This window comes from Phoxinus phoxinus (assembly GCF_949152265.1).
Source record: "Phoxinus phoxinus genome assembly, chromosome: 3".
NCBI lineage: Eukaryota > Metazoa > Chordata > Actinopteri > Cypriniformes > Leuciscidae > Phoxinus > Phoxinus phoxinus.
In genome coordinates, this window is record NC_136878.1 from 2,194,383 (window position 1) to 2,211,146 (window position 16,764).

Genomic DNA, 16,764 nt, shown 5'->3' on the forward strand with positions numbered 1-16,764 from the left:
CCAACTTATTTCCTCTTAAGCGGAGAACGAGTATATCAGGGTCTTGACTCACGTTCAGTCTCTTGTGTGTTACGTGATCTCGAGTGTGAAGCTGCAGTTCACTCAACGGCCACCGGTGTCGCTAAAAACACAGTTTCTCAATTCTACATACAGCACCTTTAAAACATGTTACAACATTATTTATAATAGAATATAATGATAAATGAGATGATGGAGAATATAGTATTGATAAAGACAAGTTTTGTACACTTTGCATGATATCTTTTTTTATTCATTAACTATTCATTGCACAATGTAAGACATGAATAAAATACTGGGATAAGCCGTAGTTTCGGCATTGCTGTTGATGCTCTTACCAAAGCAAACTGAATTAACGTACTATTTGCATATGTATTTTTTGCATATGCTTAATTTTCTTAATTTTGTCAGATTTGACACACCGATTGCTCACACACAACACAACATTCCTCCTTAAATCAAAGGTGTTTTTGGTTAGGAAATATGTGCATTTATTACCAAAAATAATCAATATTTTTAATCTCAGGACATTAAATCAACAAAACGTGTGACTGTAATACAGGTGTTTTTTGTTTGTGCTCAGGTACAGCTTTAACAAAACAAACAAACACTTTGTCAAACTTTGATAATTCAAATAAAAATCATTACAGATGTTCTGTTTTTGGCTTCTTTATGAACATTTATTAATTATAAAAGGCATGATGGCGTGTAATAAATGACTGGCATGTGTAACTGACAACACAAAGGCTCAGTAATATGTTAAGAAAACATGGATATGCAACAAATATTTCAAAATACTAAAGATTGAGCTATTTGAGTGTTTATCAGATACTGGAAAAATTAGAATATCGTGGAAAAGTTCATTTATTTCAGTAATTCAACTTAAAGGTGAAACTAATATATTATATAGACTCATTACATGCAAAGTGAGATATTTCAAGCCTTTATTTGTTATATTTTTGATGATTATGGTTTACAGATTATGATTATGAAAACCCCAAATTCAAAATTAGAATATTGTGAAAAGGTTTTCATAAGCTGTAATCCATAATCAAAATTATAACAAATAAAGGCTTGAAATATCTCACTTTGCATGTAATGAGTCTATATAATATATTAGTTTCACATTTTAAGTTGAATTACTGAAACTTTTGCACCATATTAAAATTTTTCCAGTTTCACCTGCAAGTATAAATTACTCATGACTCTGATTGTTTGTATTCAAAAGACATTTAATAAATTGTTACATAAACATTTGTGCACAGAAACCAATGGACTGCCTTGATGCGTGTTCATTATTGAGTGAGTTCAGTAACATCAGTGTTTGTCACCAGCACTCTCTGTTTGTGTAGGTTCAATAATTTGTAAGCAGCGATCAGCGAACTCCACGAACAGCGGCTCCTGCATGGCGTCTCTCACGGCGCTGGCTTTATTCCCCGCCGAGTCCACGGACATCATCAGCTGTCGGAGATGAGGATTCCTCAGCAGATCCTTCAGCGCCTCTGAATCTCCTGTGTGTGAGAAACATCTGCCTCACAAACAGCACTGAAGGAATACTGGATTCTGATTGGTCAATCGCACCATTATTCACAGATAACAACCGCTGAAAACTGAAGCACACAGACTCCCTGGAGTCAGCAGCGCTATACACTCGCTAGGAACGTTTTTTCTTCGTGGAAGTTTTGCATTTGGTGAGCTAATAAAATATTACGACTGAGTCTAATCAATATTTTGTGTAACAGTTATTTAATTATGCCATCCGGTATTGTGGACTCGCTCTGTCTCGTTTCATACAAACTTAGCGGCTACCACGATTGGCCAATAGGTGGCGCTACAGCGATCAATTGCGCGAAACTGCTTATAACTCCTAGACCGTAAGGCGTAGACTCAAGTGTCTTATATCATTGGAGAGCTGGACTCTTGAAGAAAAAAAAACGTATATCTCCGATTTCATTTCAGGTATGGTAATTTTCCGCCATTTTGAATTTTGTCAAAAACATACTTTTGCGAACTAGTCCTAGGTTTTTTGCCCGATCGGAACCAAACCAGTACAGAAATGTTTCTCTGGAGTCTGACGATCAATAATTATCGGTTTCACTGAATAATTATCGGATCAATGAAATTTCGATTCACAGTCGCTAGGGGGCGCAAAATTACAGGACTAGTTCACTTTAAAAAAAAAACTTTTGCTAATAATTTACTCACCCCGATGTCCTCCAAGATGTGCATGTCTTTCTTTCTTCAGTTGAAAATAAATTAAGGTTTTTGATGAACACATTTCTCCACATAATGGACGTCAATGGGCCCCAAACGGGTCAAGGTCCAGATGACAGTGTCAGCGCCGCTTCAACGGGCTTTAAACGACACCAGACGATGAATACGGGTCTTATCTAGCGAAACCATCGTCATTTCAAAAATAAATACAAAAATTTAAGTTTTATAAGCACAAGCGCTCGCCTTGCTCTGTTCTGTGATGCGCGTTCGTGACATCAGGTAAAAAGGTCACGCTTATATGAAAAGTAAAAAATGTCTGTCCTGACGAAAATTTTCTTTTATGCTTTTTAATATTCCAACACCAGGATACACACACGAGATGGGCATTTTAAACGATAAACTGACACAAAGACATTTGAATATGTGTGTATGGTCCTCCTTCCGCACATCTGTAAACACTGACTCGTCAAGCGAGACCCTTTCAACGTAACTGCGTATCACGTGACGTCACGAACGCGCATCACAGAACAGAGCAAGGCGAGCGCTTGTGCTTATAAAACTTAAACTTTATTATTTATTTTTGAAATGAGCGATGGTTTCGCTGGATAAGACCCGTATTCATCGTCTGGTGTCGTTTAAAGCCCGTTGAAGCGGCGCTGACACTGTCATCTGGACCTTGACCCGTTTGGGGCCCATTGACGTCCATTATATGGAGAAATGTGTTCATCAAAAACCTTAATTTCTTTTCGACTAAAGAAAGAAAGACATGGACATCTTGGATGACATCGGGGTGAGCAAATTATCAGCAAAAGTTTTTTTTAAAGTGAACTAATCCTTTAACGTTGAGGGAGGAGCCTATTTTACTAAAATGGCTATAACTCGAGAGGTAAATCAGATATCTTCACCAAACTTGGTACACGTATGTATGAGTTCAATCTGTGGTCACAGTAAAAAAAATGTATCACTAGGTGGCGCTATAATGTTAGAAAAACATAAAAAGGGCTATGACCACCTGACCATTAGTCCAATTGACTTGAAAATTGGTATGCAATGTCTTGGTCCAAGTGTCTACGGTGACTGCATCCACCGTATTCCTGACGATCTCACTGCGCTTTGAATTATGGGGTGGCACTTCCGGTTTGGGGACTGGATGAGCTGTCAATTTCCCTTCATGGTTTATTTTCAGGCATCATGAGAATAACATACACTTGATATTTTAACGTGACGTTATAACAAGAATATCTACGGCAAGAGCTCTGTTCAGTCGCTGCTTTCTTTTCCTCATGATCATTTTCTTTGCAATCCGCTGTAAAAGTATGAAAAAGGACAACATGTACTGCGCATTTGTGTTCTGTTCTCCCGAATTTAATTTACGATATATTCCATTAATAATTCACTGGAATGCGCGAATAATGATCTTGTTATTCTCATCAAATCCTCACGTCTCTTTGCAGGTTTTCACAGGTAAATACAAATTATAATCTGTCAAAATGACGGAAATCATTTTGAAATGGTAACAACACGTAATGCTGAAGTTAATGAACATTTTTGATTAAGGCAACATAAGTTACAGATATATGTGATATTTAACCAAAGACTCGCACTTTTGGGGTTATTTGGTCTGTTGAAAGTTCCTTGTTGATGCTTTTACACTTTTAAATTTACTTTTAATGTTCGATGTTTGAACGGTGAGTAGATTAACGTCGTCTCATGGTGACACTTTCTTAAATTGCGTTCATAGAGCGAGCTTTTTCACTGATGGTTTACAGCTTAACGGAAGTTACACACATAATCACGGGGCGCAGGAATAGTGTGGATACCGTATCTCTTAAATGTCCGTCTAGTTTGAACTTGCCGCGCTAGCTTTGCGTTTAAAGACCTAATCAAATATGTAAACTCAGATCAATATTTCCTCATCACCGTGTCGGGGGGTTTATTCTGAGATAACACAACCGGCTGGATGAATATTATCCCTTACTTACCGAGCTGCTGAAGCTTCTGTAACGGCACTTTGTCAGTCTGACTGTCTTCATCAAGGAGATCCTCGACAATCCACGGCTGTTCGGCTGAAATCAAACAGACATCTTGATGCAAATGTAATATGGCTGTTGATTTTGATATCTATAACGTGCGTGTGTGTGTGTGTGTGTGTGTGTGTGTGTGGATCGCTCACTCACCGCTGCTCACTGGAGCCGGGCCGCTGGAGGCCGGATCGGATTCTTTAATTGGGTGACATGAATCTATCAGAGCGAAGAGAAATAAAGGCTTAAATGATCTTGTTTCTTATGTATAAGACACAAAATAACTAATAATAACTAGACGAGTAAAGTTTGATGACAAACTTTGATGTTGGCCGGACAAAGCCTGTTCTGAAAGTTTAAAATAACTTGGAAAAGCTTGAAGGTTACTCAGAGAAAGTAAAAAAAAAAAATGTTACTGGCACGTTTTAACATGATTTAACACATTGCTAGTCTTTTTAGCATGTTGCTAGCATAATTAGAATGTTAGCATGTTGCTGGCATACGGTTTAACATGTAATTAGCATGTCTAACACTGCTAACATGTTGTTAGCATGAGTAGCATTTCATTAGCATGTTTTAACACATTGCTAACATGTTTGAGCGTTTTGCTGCCATTATTAAGATGTTGCTAACATGATTAAACATTGCTAGAATGATTTAGCATTTTGCAATCATGTTGATAACATGATTTAACACATTGGTGAAATGTTTTAACATGATTAGCATGATTTAACGAAATGCAAAACATTTTTTAGCATGTTGTTAGCATTATTTAACATTGCTAGCATGTTGCTTAACACATTGCAAGCTTAATTTGGCACATCCTAAGCATGTCTTACCTCATTGTTAGCATGAATTAACACGTTTATAGTATGTTGCTAACATGATTTAAAGTCCCCCTGTAGTCAATTATTTTATCCCTTAAAACTCATCTTTGATACATTTAACGTAATTTTTCTTCATGTCTTAAAATATCTTGAACGTAACTACACCCTTTCCTCATTTAAATTAGTATGTTCTATGAATATGCGAATGAGCCCCGCCTCCACTCACTCACTCAGCTCAGAGATCCACTGGTTGACGATCACACGTTGATCTGATTGGTTACAATGTAGTTTGTGACGTCAGAAACATCGTGTTTTTTGAGACTGTCTTTGGTTCACTGCAGTTTTAAACAGAAAATGCTGTCGACTTATGAACTTACACATGGTGTGTCTTAAAGCAGATTAAAAACACCACATAGACACATAAACAACATTAAAAGCTGGATTTACACCACAGGGGGACTTCTTTAACACATTGCTAACATGTTTTAGCATATTATCCTAGTCATGAAGCTTTGCTAGTGATAGACAGCTTAACAGAATGTTGTACGTACCATCATCTTTGTGTCTTTTAAAGCAACTCACTGAACAACTATAAGAAAAAGAAAGTTGTTATTTAACAATTATTGTAGTAAAAAGTTATTGATAAAAACAATCGAACATGAATAAATGACTTACTATCTGATTCTGCACGCCGGACATCTGTATTTAGGAACATGTTCGCTGCAGACTCCACACAACTGCATGACTAGCTTTAGCTTAGCAAACCGACACCCTGTGGAATAAAACACCGCAGATTCAGTGTTATGTAGTTACTGGACCCACCACGTGTTTGTGTTTGTGTTGTTTCTCTTCTTCCTTGGTGTTTTAAGGCAGTTGGCATCCAAAAAGTTGCATTACCGCCATCTGCTGTCTATTAGCTTATCACTTCATACTTAGGGGGAGACCAGGGACACTTTTAGCCATTTTTAGCAATATTTAGCAATACATCAAAAACCATTTATACTGGAATAACCAATTTATTATATCATACACTTCAATCTGTCAACTGCTGAAACAATGTATTTAAGTGGTTTTATGAAATATGTACAGGTTGCAAAATTGATTTTAGTGTCAAGGGACGGTTGCAACATGTCTAAAATATCTACATAATGAATCAATCATATATGCAAAATGGAAAATATTATTTATCAATCATGTTATTGTGACTATTAATTTCATGTTTTTAAGTAATGATTACCTTTTTTCATACTAATTGACAAAAAAAGAGGTTCAACCGTCAAATTATAATGCAAGAAAATTATTTAATGGGTAGAACACCTCAAAAAAGTTTACATTTAAACTTTTACATTTAATTTGCAATGCACAGTGCTCATTTTACTTTTAATTAGCAAATTAACGGCAATTTTTTTTTTTTACTTGATTCGTTTTTAAAATATAGGCCTAAATGACACTTGGTTGGTGATACTGGGTTGTAACGTCATCCCAGTAACACCCCAACTGTCCCTGGTCTCCCCCTATTCGTCTTTTCAGTCCAGTCCTCCTTAAAAATACAAACATATATGAGTCATTCTAGAATTGGGGGTACATTTCGAGTCTCCCAGATAAACCTTCTTTTATAAAAAAAAAAAAAAAAAACTTTTTTGAATCAGTTTTGAATAATAACACAAATTATATTACACTATCACTAAAAATAATGCTTTAAATGTATGTTATCATTTTGAGCTAAAGCACAAAATGGTGGAAAATGTCAACTCTGTTATTTGTTAACTGTATTTGACCCAATTTGTCTATAACAGAGTTGACAGGCTTTTTCTGTTAGTAAAATGATGTTCAGTATTAATATTTTAAATCTTACAAGTTTAAGATCAGCAAATATTGAAAATGTTGAATTTAAAGTGCATTCTATGAAAATGAAATCCTATTTTTTGTTTTCTTTCTCTACTTGAAATGTACCCACAATTCTGGAATGACCCATAGCCTATACAGTATATATATATATATATATTGCAAATGAAAGGATACAGACATTAACAGTGAGAACTTAGGTAATAAAACACAATAATAAAACAAGGGGGGAATACGGACATTTAAAGAGATTGAATTAGGCTACACAAATCAATACAATATTACATTTTGTCAATAAATAATAATAATACAAATTAAAGGTTCTTTACAACAGACTCGATTATATTATTTGTTTTAGAAACTTTTGAGTTTAAAGGTTTTGACGTGTTCTTAAAGGAAGAAAAAAAGGGACTTTAGAGGAGAATATTCTAAAATCAGGATTACATTGAATGGTTCTGGTTTTATGAAGATGAAACTAGCCTAGAAGACAAAGTCATAATACCGTATAATCAAGATTAACATCGTTAGAATGAAGATCTGACCAAAAAAAAAAATATAGATTGTAATTTTCTGTCAAAACTAACAAAGGTAACTTCTGATCAGTAAGATTTAGAGAATGGGCTGTGAATTTGGACATACGGCTTTTGTCTACTAGTGTGTGTGTTGTTGACAGCGTCAAAGAGTAAAAGATGTCATAAGTTCTTTGACAGCGTGTGGGACTTTTAACTCATTTCCTGTAGGGAGCACTTCCGGTGTAGAGTGCTGAGGTCACGGTGTCCTTCCCCACGTGTGTGTCTGTGTGACTGTCAGTGTGTGTGAGATCAGCGGTCAGCAGCGCGAGCGAGCATCTCTCAGAGGAACCGAAGTCATGTTGAAGTCTGTGAGTCGCGCGGTTCAGCTCGCGGCGCGTCTGTCCAGCAGGAGCTCCGCGTCGCCCGCGTCCGCCATCAGCACCGCGCCGCGTCTCAGCAGAACCTTCAGCCGGTCCATCTGGAGCCTGAGCGGCAGCAGCGGCGCGTCGTCGGGGTCCAGGCCGAGGCTCCTCACTGCGACGCGGGCGCTGCCCACACTGTCCTGCGGCTGCGGGAGTCTGCACACCGAGGGTATATTAATAACACTTTTGAGTAGTTATCCATGTAAAGGTCGTTTCTGTGTTATAAGTGAGAAGCTAACGTTAACTCTAACCATGCTACTTTTACTATAGCTAACGCTACTAACTTAGATTAACTTAACAGAGAGGAGAAATTATTAGACCTAAGTTATATAGTACCAGGGTTATTTTAGTTAACTGGACCACTAAACAAGTTCGTTACTTGAAATAAAATAAACGGCAATTGAAATAAAAGATTAAAAACCTATTTCAGATATAAGACGACTTTTCTCATTTTCACTTATTTTAATTGAATTAAATAATAATTAATGAACTATGTTAGCTTGTTTCCTCTCAATAAAATATATATATATATATATTGCTACTTTTTATAACGCAGTTCTTGTTTTCCCCCACAATTGTGAGTTTATATCTCTCAATTCTGCCTTTTCTCATAATTGCGTAATATAAACTCACAATTGCGTGTTATAAAGTCAGATATATATATAAACTCGCAGTTCTTTTCCCACCTCAGAATTTGACTTTACGCGCAGTTGCGAGTTTATATTTCACAATTCTGACTTTATGAAATGCAATTGTGAGTTTGTATTATTACACAATTGTGAGTCAGACTGTCTGAAATATTCTGAATCGTCAGAAACAAACTTGCAGTTGTGAGAAAGTTAAAATTGCATTACTGAGAAAAAAGTCAGGATTCTAGGAAAGTCAGAATTGCAAGGAGCAAAAATTGCAAGGAGCAAAAAGTCGCAATTGCGAGAAAAGTCAGTTGCAAGATATAATTTAAGAATTGCGAGAAAATACTGAATTGCGAGAGAGAAGCTCGCAATTGTGAGAAAAAGTAAGAATTCTAAGAGAAGTCGGAGTTGAAAGATATAATTTAAGAATTGCAAGAAAAAAGTCAGAATTACGAACTCGCAATTGTGAGAGATGAGTCCAAATTGTGAAATATAAACTCGCAGTTGCAAAAAAATTAATAATTGCAAGATATAAATTCAGAATTATGAGAAAATAAGTCAGAATTGCAAGAAAAAAAATCATAATGGCGAGGAAGTCAGACCTGTGAAATTTATATTCGCAATTGGGAGATAAAAAGTCAGAATTGTGTGATAGTCGCGATTACAATTTATCTATCTATCTAAATTACTAACTAAAATTTAAATGTAAACAGAAAATAACTCCTAATTCAAATAAAAAGTTACAAGATTAATTAGAATATTCCATGATATTAAAGGTGATGTCATATCCTGCAATATTTGCATACGTGTCATCAGGTGACCTTGAGATTGACTGACAGACGCCAGGAGCTGAACGACAACACGTTAACCGACCAATGAGATCTCATTCATCACTAGTGTTGTTAGTAACTCGCGTGTCTTTATTCTCCAGGCGATAAAGCGTTTGGAGAGTTTCTCACTGATGAGATCAAAGAAGAAAAGAAGATCCAGAAGAACGCGAGTCTTCCTAAAATGTCCGGCGGGTGGGAGCTGGAACTGAACGGCACAGAAGCCAAACTCACCCGCTCGCTGGCCGGAGAGAAGTAAGAATGCGTTTCATTCATACAATCAGATTAATATGTTAATTCAAAGAAGTATTAAAGATGAAAAGGGTTTCGAAGTCCCTCCAGTTCTCCTCTATATGAGTTAGGGGTGGGCGATATGGCAAAAATATCATATCACGATTTTTTTTCAGGAAAATCACGATTCACGATTTTAATCACGATTCCTTTTCATGTTGGTTTTACTATTTTGCAAGTGACTGAGCATCACAGCCAAACTAATGTCCCTATTTTAAAAACAAAGCCTATTTTAACAACATATAAAATAAAAAAGAATGGCAGACATTTAGGCCAAAGTGGCGAAGATAAAAAATATTTGTCATTGTCTTTGTTATTAAAAATTAAGAACAAAGATACACATACACAACTTAATATACAAATAAAAGAAACAGTGCTTTATTTTTTCAGCTACAGGTGTATTTAACAGCATTGAAGAAAGTAATTAAATGAACAAATATGAAAATAAAACACAACATCGACTTCACTGTATAAATTTTACATTGATTCTTATTAAAGCTACTATTAAAGTTCTCAGTCAAGAGTGAGTGAGATGCTCTTTGTATTTTGTTGTTTTATTAACAGGGATAGTTCTCCCAAAAATGTAAATTCTCTCAAGCCGCTTTAAACCAGAATAAGTCTCCCTCTTCTGTTGAAAATAAAAGTTATTTGGAGGAATGTGGGTAACCAAACAGTTGATGTACCCCAGTGACTTCCATAATAGTTTTTTCCTACTATGGTAATCAATGGGGACCAGCAACCGTTAGCCACACTCCTCAAAATATCTTCTTTTGTGTTCAGCACAAGAAATAAATGAATACAGGTTTGGAACAACATTAGAGAGTGAGTAAATAATGACAGAATTTTTATTTTTGGGTAACTGTCCCTTTAAGGACAAGCGGCAGCATGTTTACTATTAGGGCTACTGTCACTTTAAGATCTGCGCGCAACGAGTCCACACGCATTTGACAAGCAGATTTTTTCTTCAGTTTTTCTATTGTTCTTTCACTTTAGACATAACCAACTTTGTTTATGTAAACCTTGTGTGTATTTGACAGTATTAGCGCAATAAGATAACTTAGTTCAGTAACGGGCGCTGTTAGACAGGCTTTTAGTGCATGTACGCGTCGGGTCTATTGCGCTCAGAAAAGCGCCCGTTAGAACAGCGCATCAGCAGCGAATGACATGTTTAACCGGCAAGGCTTTAAAGCACATGCAAATAATTAATTTTTATGAACTACAGTGTCCCGTTCCTCTGCATTTCATGTGGATATACGTCGCGCTGTACAGTATGTTGAGACGGAGGCACCAGAAATGCAAACTGATAAAATGGACGATCCTACGATATTTCTTCAAAAGCAGATCGTGGAGACATTTTAATCGTCCACGATCAAAAATCGTAATATCGCACACCCCTAATATGAGTGTCAGTGTTTCTGAACTCCTGAAGCGCCTCCATTGTAGTCTCAAGTTTCTACCGGGAACACGTCACAACATTCCTCATTATAATAATTAATGCGCAGAATAAAGGGGCGGGGCCTGGTTGAGTTAGTCAGTAGTGTGTTAAACTGGCGGTTATGGGAAGGGGCGGGACATTTCCCAAACACACTAGAAGCGCTCGACCAATCACAACACACTGCTCCAGCCGACCAATCAGAGCACAGTGTGCTTTTCAGAAGGAGGGGCTTCATAGAGACAGGAAGTAAACAGAGCGTTACTGACAGACTGGGAAGAGAGGAGCCGCAACAATGGAGAATATGAGGAGAATAATCAACATTCAAGCGGGAAAACTTGTTCTACTCGAGCCTGAAAACAAAAAGGCACAATAGATTCTCTTTTAAATTAACTTTGCAGATTTATAAAGTTTCATCTGCAGAGCTTTTATGATCGTTCGTATCGTCCGCTGTACATCATGTGTGGTGCGTGTGTGTGTTTGACAGAGTCACCATCACGTTCAATGTGAACAACAGCATCCCGCCACAGCTGGAGGAGGAGCCGGAGCAAACGCAGAAGGGTCCGGAGGAAGAGGTATCACAGTCACACTCGTGCAGTAAAGCACTGCGGGTTATCGTGTAGCGGCAACTGGGATAACTAGCTTCCTAAATTCCTTAAACTGTTCAAGGCGTTGCCAGTTTAATTATGTGATGTTGCAGTAGGGAAGTGAAGATTTTAGAAAGGTTACAACAGAAATCACAAGATTAACATTTTATATATAAAGTCCGGTTTGTGAGATATAAGCATCATTTTGAGGAAAAAGTCAGAATTGTTAAAAACACTCATTGCAATTGTGAGGTAAAACGTCGTAATTGCAGAAAAAGTCAGAATTGCGAGATAAAAGCACAGTTCTGAGAAATAGTCAGAATTGTGAGATTTAAATTTGCAATTGCAAGAAAGTCAGATTGTAAGATAAAAACTAAATTTTGAGAAAGTCAGAATTATGAAAAACAAAGTCAGAATCGCAATTCTAAGAAATTGTGAGAATGTTGGGGTAAAAAAAAATCGTGAGGGAAAAAATCCCAATTGCGAGAAATGTCTAAATTCAGAATTGTAAAATATAATCTGGCAGCTGCGAAAAAAATGTCTGAATCGCAATTCTAAGAAAACTGAATCGTGAGGTAAAAAGTCGCAATTGCGTAAAGAGTCAGAATTGCGAGGTAAAGTCAGATTTGAAAGATAAAAATTCTGAATTGCGAGAAAAAAAGTCAGAATTGCGAGATAAAAGCACAGTTTTGAGAAATAGTCAGAATTGCGAGGTAAAAAGTCGCAATTGCGAGGAAAAAAGTCAGAATTGTTAGAAACACTCATTGTGAGGAAAAAAGTCAAATTTACGAGGTAAACCGTCGCAATTACGAGAAAAAAAAGTCAGAATTGTGAGATAAAAGCACAATTTTGAGAAATAGTCAGAATTGCGAGGTAAAAAGTCGCAATTGCGAGGAAAAAAGTCAGAATTGCGAGATAAAAGCACAGTTTTGAGAAATAGTCAGAATTGTGAGGTAAAAAGTCGCAATTGCGAGGAAAAAAGTCAGAATTGTTAGAAGCACTCATTGTGAGGAAAAAAGTCAAATTTAAGAGGTAAACCGTCGCAATTACGAGAAAAAAAGTCAGAATTGCGAGATAAAAGCACAATTTTGAGAAATAGTCCAGAATTGTGAGATTTAAACATAATTTGGAGAAAGTCAAAATTGTGAGAATCAAAAAGCAGTTCTAAGAAAACTGTTAGAATTGTGAGATAAAAAATCTCAATTGCGAGAAAAGTCTAATTCTGAATCGTAAATTATAAACTCGCAGCTGCGGAAAAAAATGTCAGAATCGCAATTCTAAGAAAAAAGTCAAAATTGCGAGAAAAAAATGTCAGAATTGCGTAAAGAAAGTCAGAATTCCAAGGTAAAAACTTGTATTAGCGAGGAAAAGTCCGAATTGTGAGATAGAAGCATCATTTTGAGAAAGTCAGAATTGTTAGAAACTCTTATTGCGAGGAAAAAAGTCAGAATTCTAAAAATAGTCAGAATTGCAAGATAAAATCACAATTTTGAGAGAGTCAGAATTGTGAGATTTAAATTCGCAATTGCGAGGAAAAAAGGCAGAATGTGAGATATAAACATAATTTGGAGAAATAGTCAGAATGTCAGAAACAAAAAGTCAGAATCGCAATTTAAGAAAATTGTCAGAATTGTGAGGTAAAAAATTGCAATTGCGAGAAAAATCGAAATTCAGAATTGTAAAAAGTCAAAATCGCAATTCTAAGAAAAAAGTAAAAAAAAATAAAAATATTGGAGTTTATTTCCATATTCTAGAAATCACACTTTTAAAATCAGGCCTCCTGGTTGGAAGAGTTGAGGTAAAATCAGAAATAATATCTTGATTTCTAGTAGTTTTCGATGATTTGAATGCGTGTTTGGTCTTATTTAGGAGTTTGAGACACTGCTTTAAAGACGTTGCAGAATGGAGCGGCTCGGCTAGCTTGTTTCTGATGCATGTTTCCTGTGTTTTCAGCCTGACATCGTCTCGACGCCCAATTTCGTGGTTGAGGTGACCAAACAGGGCACGAAGAGTTCACTAGTGTTCGACTGTCACTTCCCCGAGGATGAGGTGTGTTTCATTCCTCTCGTTGTTGGTGTGACTGTGAATCTGTCCACGCTTTCTCTTCATCTCACTGGATTTCATTTCTGCACAGACCAGTCACGGTGAGGGCGAGGAGGAGAGCGACATCTTCTCCATCCGAGAGGTCAGTTTCCAGCCCGAGGGCGACACGGACTGGAAGGAAACCAGTTACACGCTCAACACAGACTCTCTGGACTGGGTGAGTCAAGTCTTCATTTCTCTAGCGCTTCTTACACTGCAGATCGCTTCAACGAATCTGAGAATAACAGTTAGTGCTTCTTCAGATAGACCGTTTCAGCTGTAAAGCAGCTCGAGTGTAATTATTCAGCTCAATAACAGTTGCAAAGTTCATCAATTATGAAATTAATTTGAATTACTGTCATTTTCTTTCACACCACTAGAGGGCGCATGATGTATTTATGTTGTCAAGTTGGCACAGTTGACCAAACAAACTTCACTTTTTGTGATGAAAGTGCATTAGTGCCTGCCAACTTTATTTTTCCCATAGAGACAGAGCGTATTTAGGCCACGCCCACGGGGGGGGAAACAATCCAACCGTCTCCATTGGCTCTGCATTGTGAGAGGCTCCTCCTCCTCGTCATTTCTTGCTTCTAACAAAAGACAGAAAAATGTCTAAAAGCTGCCGTGTGACGAGGTGTACAGCAAACAAGCTGAGAAACCCAGAAATAAGTTTTTATAAGCTGTCGACCCCAAAAAACGAGCGTTTAAGGACTTAAAAGTGGATCAGGCAGTTGAGACCGAGCGTAACGCGTCTCATTACTCTGAGAACTACCGTACGCCGCTGGAGGAGAACGTCATCGGCAACACAGGATCGCTTATCTTACAGGAATATAATATATAAAACTGACATCTGGATATTTGACTCACCAGTGACCAATTGTTTAAATTGAGATTTATACATGATCCGAAAGTTGAATAAATAATCTCTCCATTGATGTATGGTTTGTTAGGATAGGACAATATTTGGTCGAGACACAACATATAAACACAACTGTGACCTCTGACCCCTCAGGCCCTGTATGATCACCTGATGGACTTCCTAGCGGACCGCGGCGTGGACAACACGTTTGCGGACGAGCTGATGGAGATGAGCACGGCGCTGGAGCATCAGGAGTACATCAAGTTCCTGGAGAATCTCAGCACGTTCGTCAAGTGCAAATAATCCCCAAACTCTGTGATGCTGCTGATGAAGATGAAGATGAAGATGAAGGCAGAACAGTTTTGTATTTAATTTTATATCATTATTTTCAAGTTATGTGCACACCGGTTCAAATGTCAGATGGATTTACAGGTCGAGAATGTGAACTATACATTTGTGAGAAATAAAACTGAGAGGAAATATTGAGCCGTTTGTCCTTTACTTTCATTACAAGTGTTGCTAAGAGACAAATGTGATTCTTATAATGTAATTGTTTGTGGTTGATGTGTGTATATATACACACACACACACATATACCATACACGCATATATACACACACACACACATATACCATACACACACATTTATATATACACCATACACACACACACGTGTATATATACTATACACATATATATATACACACACACACATATATATATATACACACACACACACATATATATATATACACACACACATATATATATATACCATACACACCCACACACATATATTTATATATATCATACACACACATATATATATATACACACACACACACACATATACCATACACACACATTTATATATACACCATACACACAAACACACATATATATATATACACACACACACACATATAGACCAAAACCTTTCATAAGTTATTACATTTTGAATAATACCCGTTCTTGTCTTCGGAGTCCGGACAACTTGGATTTACTTTTTTGATCCATTTCAAATGTTGACTACTGTGTGTGTGTATATATATATATACACACACACACAAAATTGATGTTAAGAGTTAATTTGACCTCCTGAAGAGTGATATTTACATTTATGCATTTAGCAGATGCTTTTATCCAAAGCGACTTACAAAAGATAAAACTAATTCATCAAAAAGTCAACAATATTTGTAATATTACTAATATGAGACAACTAGATTAGAAGAAATCGGCTTGAAACCGGTGGGACTTTGTTTGGCTAAACATTGAAAGATGTGAGATGGTATGAGTGTTTGTGAAAGCGGTTTGGGAAGTTATTTTTCATGTTGCAGAAATAACACATTCACCATAGACTCAAGTCTGAGCCATTGATAAAATAACAGAAATGTTTTGTAAAATTGTTTGCAATGTGTAACAGGATCAATCTCACAAAAACGTAATTATTTCACCCCCAAAAATTAAAAGATGTATTGTTTTATCATATAAAGACTATTATTAGGACATATTATTAGGTTTTTTTACCCTTCGCAGGGAGCTTGATTGACAGGTGATCTGACCAATCATACGTCGCCATCCGCCATTTTGTCCGACAAAGCAGTCAGGAGAGTTAGTAGATTAACATGGGAGGATTTGAACTTAAGCGGAGTGTACTGACGTCTTTCCGCGGTTAAAACAACATTCCTCCTGTTCATTCATGTTTATTTGATGCTATAAATGAACTAGAAGGAAGAGATGATCGGTTCACGAGCGGCTTTAACTGAGGCGACACAGCGATCTGTCACACACATTAAAGAGCCACAAAACGGTATTTACTGTTTACATTTCTTAAAAAAATGACCAAATTTGAAAGGTGAGACTTTGTTTAATATGTTTAATATCAAAAGTAACCGAAAAGTAACCTGGTCTGTCTTGTCTGTCAGCGTGTTGTCAGTCTCCTCTGCTCCACGGTGTATTTTCCACTGCGTGAGAACATGGTGTGTGTGTGCGTGTGAGAGCGGCGTAGCTTGTCGGGCATAGCGACAGTAACTAAGGGGGTCGGGTCTTTGCGAACGGACTAAGTTTTTAGTTTTATCTATCACTTATGGCTAAATATACAGCAGCTGTAGTGCATTTAAGGGGCTGATATCGCTATCTCAATGTAAACTACAAAAAAGTGATCTGCAGTTCTGTACTACTTTGACATTACGACT

The 16,764-nt window shown here is 36.9% G+C and overlaps 3 protein-coding genes across 3 annotated transcripts in view; 2 read left to right on the forward strand and 1 right to left on the reverse strand.

The window, feature by feature from the left end:
* myo19 (myosin XIX) overlaps positions 1-1,507 on the forward strand; it is a 41,991-nt gene extending 40,484 nt beyond the window's left edge. Inside the window, exon 24 of the mRNA XM_079607189.1 lies at positions 1,371-1,507. The gene's annotated coding sequence lies outside the window, so the exon portion shown is untranslated. The remainder of the gene's footprint in view (positions 1-1,370) is intronic.
* Positions 246-5,946, reverse strand: znhit3 (zinc finger, HIT-type containing 3). Its single transcript, XM_079607207.1, has 5 exons — positions 5,756-5,946; positions 5,632-5,669; positions 4,410-4,472; positions 4,215-4,298; positions 246-1,529 (listed from the first exon to the last, which is right to left on the reverse strand). The coding sequence occupies exons 1-5, from the start codon at positions 5,821-5,823 to the stop codon at positions 1,336-1,338; spliced, it is 447 nt and encodes a 148-aa protein (XP_079463333.1). The 5' UTR covers positions 5,824-5,946; the 3' UTR covers positions 246-1,335.
* A 1,616-nt stretch (positions 5,947-7,562) lies between these two features.
* c1qbp (complement component 1, q subcomponent binding protein) lies at positions 7,563-15,055 on the forward strand. The gene is made up of 6 exons (XM_079607327.1): positions 7,563-8,028; positions 9,423-9,573; positions 11,529-11,616; positions 13,582-13,677; positions 13,763-13,888; positions 14,723-15,055. Exons 1-6 carry the CDS (start codon positions 7,794-7,796, stop codon positions 14,870-14,872), a joined length of 846 nt encoding a protein of 281 aa, XP_079463453.1. The 5' UTR covers positions 7,563-7,793; the 3' UTR covers positions 14,873-15,055.
* The last annotated feature ends 1,709 nt before the right edge of the window (positions 15,056-16,764 follow it).